We start from the raw sequence: 11839 nt of genomic DNA on the forward strand, positions 1-11839 counted from the left end.
TCTCTAAACGGGATTTTCGCCAATGTCTCTTTGTTTTCCTTAGCACATTTTTATTTAGGGATATGGTATCACAATACCATGGCGATCTAGGCTTAATTCTAACATGCTTAGGTGCATTTTGGGCATGTATCCAGCACGTTGGTCAGTAAAGATAGATCTGTAAGTTGATCCATGTCTTCAGCAGTTCGGATTCTGTCAGATCTTTACTAAAATCTAACAGATATTCAAAATCAAGTGATGAAAATATCCAGAAATGAACGGACATCTGATTGTCTACTACATCATAAGATTTGATTGCTTTCTCAAAAGAACGGGTTACAATTAAATCAAGAATATGGCCACTTTTATGTAGAACTCTTAACAAGTTGGGTAAGATTGTGAATAGATAATAAAGTCGCCATCTTCTTCACTTCGGGTTTGTCTGGGCAATCTACATGAACATTAAAGTCTCCAAGGTGAATAAGCTGGCCACGTTTTACACAAATTGGGGAAATTGTGGATATAACTCAAACACGGAACATGATGGAGATCTATAAACACCATCAAATCTTCTGAGACGCATTTGTTACTAAAAATTCTACAGATTCAAAAGACCTGAAAACCTCAAGTTGTTATGCAACCACTACAAGTTTTGTAAATGACGAGTAACCATGTAAAGGAGTAACCATGTGGGGTTAATCCATTCAGTTTTGGGTCATTCCCAATCTTTTTTAACCAAGCCTCAGTGATTAACACAATGTTAAGTTTATTTTCCACAATTTCGTCTGATATTGCTTCAGTTTTATTTCTGGCAGTTCTTGCATTCCAAAGTGCTAGTTTAATATTAGTGTGTTTAGATTGTGAAATGAGTTTATCGGGACAAGTGACCTTTTTGAATTGATCATTTTTAACCAAAATTGTCACCAAATGAGTTGACGTCAGAAAAATTTTGTTTTCGAATTCCAGTTCTTTTACCCCTTCATGTTGGTTTTGAGATTAAAATACCAATTTGTCGAAAAGTAGTGACTTCAGATTGATCTACATTAGTTTAATCACATGTTTTGTTAATGAGTTTATGTTCAATAGTGATTAGTGGAAATCATTAGAGCTTGGGTGTTACTATAACTTTTCAGAATTATCCACAAATAAAATACAAATATCATCCCAAGTAACATAGTAACCCATTTGTTTTCAATCACAAAAATTATAATTTCAGTTTCTGCAAATTTCATTTTGGATCTAGCCTAGGTTATTTTTTTTTTTTATTATTAATCTAATTAATTACATGATATAGCCTTAATGGAGAGGACAATGCAATGAACGACCTCGGTCGTGGTTAAGTACCTGAAACCAAGCTGATTCGGACCATGGCTGATTCGGAACAAAAGTCAAAGCTTTTTCGGACCACCACTAAGCTGATTCGGACCACTATGAGGCCGATTCGGACCACACGATAAAAAAAAATACTAGAAACTGAGATTTTGATATTGAATTAAGTTTAAAGGGGTTTTATCTAGGCTATAGCGTGACTATATGTGCTTTTATGTACGTCAATTTATGTTTATATTCCATTTTTGATGCCACAGTGACAGAGATTATCTCATTAATATTATGTAAATTATTATACGTTTTATGCAATTTAACCATGCCATTTTTATTTTATTTTATAAACTTCATAGCTTGTTTCAGAATCCATTATATTATATATTGTGTGTAATTATATGCTATAGAAATACTTTTTAAACAAATTTATGTTAATTTCAATATGTCATACAAATTTGAAAACTACAGTGGCATAACGGAAATTCGAATCCATTATATATATTATGTGTAATTATATGTTATAGAAATACTGTTTAAACAAATTTATGTTAATTTTTATAAGTCATACTAATTTGAAAACCAATACCAGCATAAAATATGTTTAAATATGTGTATATTTTTATAAAATGTTGGTTTGTATTGGAATTGAATTTGACCGCCAAATGTCTCGATTACTTGATTTCGCACCCATAAAATGATATTTACTGATTAATATATTATACCAAGAACAGTTAGTTGTCTTTCCTTATTTCAACTTCATTCATTACAGTAATTATACTGGTATGCACCCATTTGATATTGGGTTACAATTGGAAAATACTGGGTAGTATTTATTGTCATGCAAACATATTTTAAATATTCTCGTCATTCAAATAATGGTCCGATTTAGCCTTATCATGGTCCGAATCAGCCAAGAATCTGGTCCCAATCAGCCAAGAATGTGAAGCATCTTTTCCGTAATTTAGCTCATTGGTATTGAAGTAATCAATCACCAATTCCACTATTTACTGTCATTTTTGTCTTATTATCAAATATATGCAAACATATTTTAAATACTCTCGTCATTTAAATAATGGTCCGAATGAGCCTTGTCATGCTCCGAATCAGCCAAATGTCTGGTCCGAATCAGCCACGAATCTGGTCCGAATCAGCCAGGTGCGAATCAGCCATGGTCCGCATCAGCTGGTTACTATGCTTGTACCTAACGGGTCTTGAACACAGACCCGATTTTTTTCTATTTCTGAACTAGTTAACGCCCGAGATGGTTAAAATTGACACATTCTGACTAACCAAAAATATTGCTCAGTTTATGTTTTAGATCCACATAGTTTATTCTCCCGGAAACATGGGCGTTTTTTTATGTCCACGCAGTTTATTCTCCATGAGACGGGAGAAATGAATGAAATGAAATGGGGTTTAACGTCTACTGTTATGCTCCAAACTGGGCTAATGAAGACGGCGGGCAAGACGGGCATACGCCATATACAGAGTGCTATGAGGGAAATTTTGCCTGGACAGCGGCACTACGACCTACTCTTATATCGACTTCTAACTGTCAAGGGATCTTTTACGTGTACGCCAATGTGTACACGGGACCTCGGTTTTTCGTCCCATCCGAATGACTAGACAACTGTCCTTGTCAGACCCTCCGTCCTGCATCACTGACAAGGGAGAACCACGCCGGAAAATCTGGATGAACTTTCTCGGCCAATGCAGGGATCGAACACCCGACCTCCAGGCTAGCGAGCCCAGCGTCCTACCCACTTAGCCAGACGGGAGAGCACACATAACCGGAATATGTAAATCAAAAACCAACAAAATAAATTATTTAAATCTCTATAGGCCTATTGACAGTAGAAGGTTTGGATGAGCTGCAAGTTAAAAAAATCCTACTAGTGTGACCATTTCAATCTGATCACAATCTATTAGATACAGATTTATATTTCGTTTCGTTTGTTTTTATACTTTCGATGGCCTCTACTACACCGGTTGTAGTGGAAGGTTGCGCCAGAATTCATACGAGCAGCCTTTGACCCTATGACGTCAGAAATTTGATTAACCAATCAGTGTTGATGTTTCTCCATGGTGGTTACCCACAGTTCCGTGCACCTCACGCCAAAATCTCGCCGTAACAGACCGTTTCATTGGTTAATCCCTCACACCACCAAGGCTATATAATCACGCTTCCAGCTTCTAGTAGTGGAAGTGGACGTAAAACACCAGAAACGAACGAACGAATTCTAGTAAAACGAAATTCTGAACTATATAGAAAACGAAACAAAATAGGATCCGTGTTTTAATCAGATCGATCTTATCAGCAAGGTCTTTTTCACTTATCTGAACGAGATCTTCTAGGAGACATAACTGTTCTTTTAGGCCTACTGTGCGTACTTTTCCATGGGGGTAACAGATGCAGGTAATTACTGTGTTCAACTAGACATTTATTATAGGTCACTAGGTGTGTGTTCCGCACAATGCTAGGAAGCTATCCAAAGGGGGCATATGCATCGGCGAAGGTAAGAAAATTTCTTTTTTTCGGTTTTGCTTTACAAACAATAATTCACTTCAAATATATAACAGAGAACCCTTAACATGTACCGACAAGGTAAAGATCAGCTGATCTTTTAAAATGAATTTGAAGCTTTGCGCAAAAACAATAGTCCCAAATAGGGGCTAAAAGACTAAGTGAAAATGGGACGCAATGATGGACATGAAACTAATATGGCATGATTGTCCCTTGAACAATTCCGCATCGGTTGACGGACTTCAAATCTCAGAATACACAAATATCGCAAAGTCAGCCTCAAAATTGAAATTTTCGTCATTTTCATAGTTCCTCTCCTCTGCATGGTGCAAACCCTATTTTCCAAAATTTCCTGGGGGGGGGGGGAGCACCCGTTACCCGTTCGCCGTTCGCCGGGGGGGGGGGGGCATTTATTTATTTTGGAAAATTTATTTTCGGGCAATGAAAAATTCGACGACCTTTTTTTTCCATTAACGTTTAGAGAAAAAATATAACTAATTTATTTCTATGAGATCCACACTGCCCGAAAAGTATTTTCTTGTATTTTTCTTGTCCACTGCATGCCCGAAAATATGCCCGAAGCTCTCTTATGATATGTATGCCCGAAAAAAACGGTATTGATTTCGGGCAATTTTCTCTTATGCCCCCCTGAATTACTTTGAGCTCCTATGCCTATGGGTACATCGCGGCGCCCTCAGTTTTGAGCTAGCTATGGGCCTGAGAATTCAGCCCCCCCCCCCCCCCCAAGAAAAATAAAAATTCACTTTTCCAGCCCCCTCCCAACCAGTTCCTACTTAGTACTTAGCCTACATGGTTGATCCGGCGCCCAGCAAAATGGGCTAGTCGGAATTATTTAGGCTATGATATATATATTTTTTTATTTTACACGGCAAAATAGGCTAGTCGGGGTTATTTAGGTTCTGGTAATTACTAATTAGTGTGATATATGTATATTACACATAGGAGTCGTTGACCTACTCCTAATGTCACACACTGACCAAAGAATTTAGGATATAATCCACCTAATATAAGGTCTCCAGTAAAGGTCCACCGATCACTTAATTGAACATTAAAATATTGAACAGACCCGGGTTAAATTACATGGTCATATTGATATTAGGGCTACGCACAAATTGGTCGTGGTATACTGACCACCCTGTCCACGAACTATGTCATCAATACCGTAACCGTTTGTCTTATTTTTTGATATTTAATTGTCATATTGCTATAGGCTACATGTTTAGGCCTATATTGTATGCTGTCCTCAATGGATGTTTCGATAGGCCTTCAATAAAATCTTATCTTATCTTATCAATAGAAACAAGGAATGGATAGACCTTAACTCGGTGTACTTTTCTGGGGAACTATACACTCCCCTCTCCTATTCCTAAATTATAAACAACAACAAAAACAACATTATAAATTATTCCGAGGTCAAGGTGTATCTCAAATTTAGTACCTTAAAATACAGAGTACTTATAGGCCTAGTTACACGTAAATTTTAAATAGCTCGCATTTGTACTTAAATTTTCATGTTTTTGTGCTCTACTTATTTTTCACTGGCTGAAATAATGTCAGTCGCCGAACAAACTGTGAAGGCTGGGCGATCTACTAGACAAAACTGAGTCAAACCGGTTAGAACTGCTTCTCACTAGATCGCGAGTATCGATACACACACATCTCCTCTCCGCATTTTACACCTAACTGTACAAGGAGCCGCATGGTTACTATAATACGTGTACAATAGTGTTAACTTGGGTCTTTGAAAATTTCGACCATAAGAACTTTATCTTTTGATCTATATTACCTAGGACTATGGATGTCTAAGCGCCCCCCGTGGAGCATAATATTGCGTCCACATCTTGTATACGGGGGAATATTAATTATTTAACAAGCGAATTACTGTGTTTGAACAACAGTTTTTGACTTCGTCTTCGTTCAGAAATCAACTGGAGAAGCGGAATAACAACAACCTTCATACTGCTGCCAGTCAAATGGAGATAAGCCTATCTGTAAGTACTAGAACGTTGACGTTTCATAGACCTATGTTAATGTTTTATTTTAATTGGTTAATACAATAGACCCCTTAAAACTGTTACGTTTTTCTTGTTGACATGGCGCGTGCCGTGAAACTATCATATCAACATCAAGGATGAAGGAAGGGCAATTCCATCAACTCGGTATCACGATTTACCTAAAACCCCAATTATTTGTCTATATTTGATAATATACTGTTCTTTGAGTCAAATTGTCATGTCCAATTTTTAAAATTGTAACGTTTTTGTTTAAAAAAATGTCCCTCAAAATAAATATGCAATTTCCAAAGAAGAGATTTCGTGCAAATACACGAGTTATGTCCCTTGGTTAAAACTTCATTTATCGGAAGTCGAATTTTGAGGGGGAACTGACACAAAATCGTTACGATTATGATTATAAAATGACAATTTAGCTTTACAGTAGGCCTATATTATTATCAAATTATTGTAATATGAGTTAGAGTGGATTTGGTTACAACTTCCAAACTTGCTTGGAAATCTATTTGGGCGCATTTTTGACAACAAATTGTCAATGAATTACGAAATACGAATACGATTGTACATCACATGTAAATTAAAATCATCAATTAATTTGGCATGAAGAATTGCATGCTATCATTTATCAATATGAATTATTGTCTTGAAATAATGGCGGATATGCGTAAATTGTGCTATCCCAGCAACTTGCCGAGCGACACATTAGATATTGCTCAATACCACCCGAATACCTAATCTACATTACTTCATTATTATGAAAATTCAAAAGGTTACCGCCAATACCGGGTACTGACAGAATACTTCATAAGATGTAAAAGAGAAATAGAAAATGGGGTTTGACGTCCATTTGTCAGAAGCTGTCATTTTGGGACTAACATATAGTTCAATTATATTTCAATAGCCTGCTTGTGCATAATTGGGGTCTTAGCAGCGAGGAGACATTGAGAAAACCCATGAGATTGAACAGGTGACCCTACTCCTTTCCACGTACAGGCTGCAGAATCGAAACCACGTCACTGCCACCAATGTTTACATTATGATCTCTATTGCAGACTGTTCACTCTGCCATTGACACCCTTAGTGTGATGGTCATGGTCTATCTGATAGGAGTGATAAAAATTAGTATATTGATTAATGTAAATGACTGAATGTTCCATTACATTTCCTATTTGAATGTTTTTCAGCCTGTTGCAAAGTCATTTCTTGCTGGTAGTTTTAGTGGAACATGTTCAACATTATTGTTCCAACCACTGGACCTAGTAAAAACTAGGGTGCAGTCATCAATAACCAATGGGTAAGTTAAATCCCACACCTCAAACTATCACTCCAATGATTAGCTATAAGCATGACAAATTGACATAGACTAAGTCATGCTTACTATTTCCGGATCATCAGATGCCATCTTGGACCATAAGAGGTTTTTTTTGTTTTTTTTTTTAGAAGAAAACCAGAATGAGGATAATAAAATTAAACTTTTGAATTTTAATTTATTTCAGAAATAAAGTGGGTATGGTCGCAGTCTTTACCAATGTTGTTAAAGATGAGACTTTAGTTGGATTATGGCGGGGATTAATACCGGTATGTTATTATAACCACATTTGCTACAGTCTTATTTTTAGAATATTGATCTATGTGAAGGGGTGACATTACAAATGCCCAGATGTCAAGTCACAGATTGAGATTATCAGCTTATGACAAAGCTTTACTTAAATGTGTCATCTTATCTGCAAAATATCTTAAAGAAAAGATTTTCCGGTCAATACATGACAGTATTAAATGTTGGTATAAATAGTGCCAATTATTTTAATAAGTAACTTTGATTATATTTCAGTCAATAACAAGATGTGTACCAGGTGTAGGCGTTTATTTCTCTACTATTCACTACTTGCGAACAAATTACGGGTAAATATTATATATTATAATAAAGTATTTTAAGACGGGAGACCACAGTGACTCATAGAGTAAGGTGCTGGTTGACTATCCAGATCCCGGGTTTGCTCTCAGTGTTGGTCGAGAAAGTTTGTCCGGTTTCCCTTTGTCAGCAGTGCAGGATGGAGGGGGCCTGGCAAGGAACATTGTTTGGATGGGACAAAAATAAAAGCTGAAGTCCTGTCTATGTTGTTGATCATAAAAGAATCCTTGATAGTTGGAGTTTGATAAAGAGTACATACATGTAGGCTATAGTACAGCTGTCGATGACTTTTAAAAAAAAAATCAACTTTTTTTTTTAAATTTTCAGAAGTAAAGATCCTCACCCATTGGAATCATTAACCCTTGGAGCTTTAGCAAGATGTTTTGCTGGTGTCTCAGTCTTACCATTCACTGTTGTTAAAACAAGATATGAGGTAAAGATTAATTTAGTTTGCTTGCTTATTTTCAATAGTCTTAAAATCTTGATCCGGGCTTAAGCATGTAAATGAACCAAGGTATTAATGTTTTACAACAATCCATCATGTAAATGGGCCAAGTGTCATTATTAGCCCAGCCAGTAAAAATACAATAAATCTTTAGGGAGAAAAACTCAGTCACTGATCTCCATATTTAAATTGTTTTTACTTTTGAATTAAGCATAATGTAATAATAATTATTTCCATTACAGAGTGGAACATTCGCTTATAGAGGGGTATCACAAGCTCTAATTGGTATTTATTCCCTCGAAGGACTAAAAGGTATGGTATCATTTATCTTTGTATCAATTTACTTCAGTGTTTATAATATAAATTTCCTTGCAAAGTGAACCATATAATCGTTACATTTAGTTCAGTCACATCAATTTGAAATAAAACCCCTGAATATTCTGTTTCTCACTAACCATATTTTATTTTAGGGTTATACAGTGGGTTGGCACCAACTTTATTAAGAGATGCCCCTTTCTCTGGTCTCTACTTGATGTTTTATTCACAGATCAAGAAAAGTTTACCTCCTAGTAAGTTATATTTATACATTTATTAAGTCGTAGGTTTGAGTCTTTACTATTTTTCTTTTATTTAGAAAGGTCATCTCACTCATTTCTTATGACAATGGAACTAACAAAATAAAGAAGTGAATAGGCTACTTCAATATGGTGAAAACCTTATGGTTTGGTTTAAAAGAATTCATTGAACTATACATGCCTGTTGGTAAAAATTCCTTGACAGCACCTACCCCATTTTCAATACTATTTAAATAATCTTTTTCTTTTAATAGATATTCTCCACAATGGCTCACCTATCATCCATTTTCAATGTGGTATTCTTGCTGGAATGCTGGCATCATTGGTAACCCAACCAGCAGATGTAATAAAGACACATATGCAGCTAAACCCACAGAAGTTCGGCAACATCAGATCAGCTGTGGTTTACGTATTTGAGGTAAACATCCAGTTTATCATAATGTATTAAAGGGCAAGACCCAGATTTCTCAAGATAAAAGTTGGTTTAAATATGTAAATCAAATGACAGGGGCAGCGATATAGTCTATTTACTTTGTTATCCAGACACTTACATATATCATGGAATTTCAAAGACCGAAAGTTTGTATTTCCTTGGAAAAGTATCACAGACTATCAGCTATTTGCATACAAATAGGTGTTTAGGTTTGGTACAGCCTTACATCCAAATAAAGCAGTTTTGTTCACTAAATCTGAAATAATTGTGAGATAAATATGTATAAATGTGGAGCAAGGAAAGTGTCTGAAGTAATTTAAAAACTGCAGAGTGATCAAAGTTCTTATATATATTTTTCTTTTATCAGAGGGAAGGTATGGTTGGGTTTTGGAGAGGACTCATTCCTCGAACTATTCGAAGGACGCTTATCTCGGCAATGGCGTGGACTATTTATGAAGAGGTATATATAATTTATGTATTATTTATTATTAAGATTGATATTTTGTTTTGATTTGTAACTGTAACACTTAGTTTACTGTCCGGACCGGTGTAAATTTTGAACTGATTTTTTCGATTATAAACAAACTACTTAACTTTGGTTGTTATAAACTTACCTGTGTGTTTGAAATCAACTCCTGTTGAATAAAATCCATTGCACAGTTAAATATCCGAACGAATAAAAAAGTTTTCTCTTGTAAAATTAAATTCCCACACACTTTCGACATCGAACAATACTAAAATGGAAGCTGATTACATCACTCTTCGGGAGAGATCATCATGTATAAAGGGATGATCATGCTTTGTTTTGATTGCAACATGTGGTTTGTCAAACTCTGTCAAAGTTTTAACCACCCCTGCAACAGCTTCTTTGGTTTTGTCCAACAGGTGATGAAAACCATGTTGTCTTGTACTCCGTCGAAAATACAAGTTAATCCGTCAAACTTTTCAAGAGAAAACTTTTTTTATTCTTTGGGATATTTAATTGTGCAATGGGTTTTATTTAATGGGAGTTGCTTTCAAACACACAGGTAAGTTTATGATAACCAAATTTAAGTATTTTTTTCACAATTGAAGAAATCTGTTTAAGATTTACGACAGTTCAGACAGTAGCTTTTCTTGGAACCATATCTGCCAAGCAGGTAATTCACAAAACATTTCGCTCACACATATTTCTTTTATATTTCAGTTCATGAAAAACTGTGGCTTGGGAAAATAACTTGTAAATCTCAACAACAGTTATTGAAATGCTGTCATGAAATTTAACCTTCATAAACAGGTGTAAAATCAGTGGATTTAAAATGTGTTAATGCCAACATTGAATAATGAATATAGTGTCAGCTACTCCTGCATTTTTGAGCGAGTGATGTTGAATTTATTAACAAAATGAAACTTTATAAATGTTATGGATGTTCATTATTTATTTTTTACTTTGTGAGAGAGAATTGTGATTAGGTGGTTAGGCATAAATTTAGTGCAATGAATTCCAGTCTATTGCATTTAATCATTTTGACTATTGAAAGCATTCTGTGATGGAAGGTGAATTATCATTTGTTTGTATATAGATTATATTTTTTTTCTTTTAATAATTTGATATTATGTTAATAATTACGTATGTTTGTTTTCTGTAAAATCCATAGAAATATTTTCTTTATAAGCAATTACGTGAAATATTTGAAGTTGCCATATGTTTATTGTTACTTTTAATGTTATGATAATTTCTATTATTCATTTTTGATGATTAATATTATTCTATTTTTGTACCAGTACTTTATTAAAAGTTCTATGATGAATATATTATTTATTGTGGACTTTATTGGTGTCATTTTTATGCAATATTAATGCTGTATACACCCACAGATGCATGTTGGATAGGCGCTATCAGAAGAATCTTCTGTTGAACTCGATTTGACAATTTGAGTATAATTTATACATATACACATGTACATAATTTTCTATAGCCGATGTATAGTGTATATATATAACTGTACATCAGTTTAAATCTTATACATTTCATCATTATTATGCACTACAAATGTGAGATTAGTAGCTGTAATAAAATTTTAAATAATTTTGCAAACTTTTACTTTATTTCTTATTCAGAGATAAATTACAAATATTAAACAGGCATTATGTGAGATAATGTTACAAAAAATATTATTTAAACAATTATTCACATAAGCCCATAATCAACTCTCTAAACCACCGTATGACTAAAATATTGAGTGGATTAGACAACGACGGCTATATATGTGTTAGGTGGAAATAAGAACATGCATAACGTTTAGTAATATCAGACTTCCTTGTGTTTCCTTTGTGATCATTAATAAACTACAGGTTAGTTTGATTCTACAACTTTAATTGGCTTCAATGTTCCTCGTTCTCAATAAAGCATAGATGATATCTGCTCGGAATATCTTGGTGAGCTCTGATGAATTTCGCTCAACACCCTCTTTTATAACCTCCTAATTTCTGTACGTCATTTACTGACCTTGGTATTAATTTCCTTCCCAAATATGGATTAAACATCCCCATTCTACACAGACCGTGGGGACAACATTACCTTATTTGGTCTACCAAACACGTCATAAACAAGATAGTATTTGATGGATATTTTG

General features: G+C 34.8%; 2 protein-coding genes across 2 annotated transcripts in view; both read left to right on the top strand.

Annotated features, from left to right (window-relative positions):
- Positions 1 to 3459: 3459 nt before the first annotated feature.
- LOC126812392 (nuclear pore complex protein Nup85) overlaps positions 3460 to 11839 on the top strand; it is a 38437-nt gene continuing 30057 nt past the window's right edge. The window contains exon 1 of the mRNA XM_056099173.1: positions 3460 to 3818. Within this exon, the coding sequence (XP_055955148.1) occupies positions 3777 to 3818 (42 nt within the window). The 5' untranslated portion in view covers positions 3460 to 3776. The remainder of the gene's footprint in view (positions 3819 to 11839) is intronic.
- LOC126812396 (mitochondrial glycine transporter A) lies at positions 5489 to 11301 on the top strand. The gene is made up of 10 exons (XM_050538773.2): positions 5489 to 5838; positions 7044 to 7153; positions 7356 to 7437; positions 7691 to 7761; positions 8099 to 8204; positions 8459 to 8528; positions 8687 to 8785; positions 9046 to 9209; positions 9592 to 9684; positions 10411 to 11301. The coding sequence occupies exons 1-10, from the start codon at positions 5821 to 5823 to the stop codon at positions 10438 to 10440; spliced, it is 843 nt and encodes a 280-aa protein (XP_050394730.1). The 5' UTR covers positions 5489 to 5820; the 3' UTR covers positions 10441 to 11301.

This window comes from Patella vulgata, chromosome 2 (assembly GCF_932274485.2).
Source record: "Patella vulgata chromosome 2, xgPatVulg1.2, whole genome shotgun sequence".
Taxonomy (NCBI): domain Eukaryota; kingdom Metazoa; phylum Mollusca; class Gastropoda; family Patellidae; genus Patella; species Patella vulgata.

Excerpts from the sequence above, each read along its gene's own strand:
- LOC126812396 (XM_050538773.2), top strand. Across the intron at positions 8,205-8,458 it reads TTGTTAAAACAAGATATGAG|AGTGGAACATTCGCTTATAG; the intron begins GTAAAGATTAAT and ends TTTCCATTACAG. Across the intron at positions 9,210-9,591 it reads CTGTGGTTTACGTATTTGAG|AGGGAAGGTATGGTTGGGTT; the intron begins GTAAACATCCAG and ends TTCTTTTATCAG.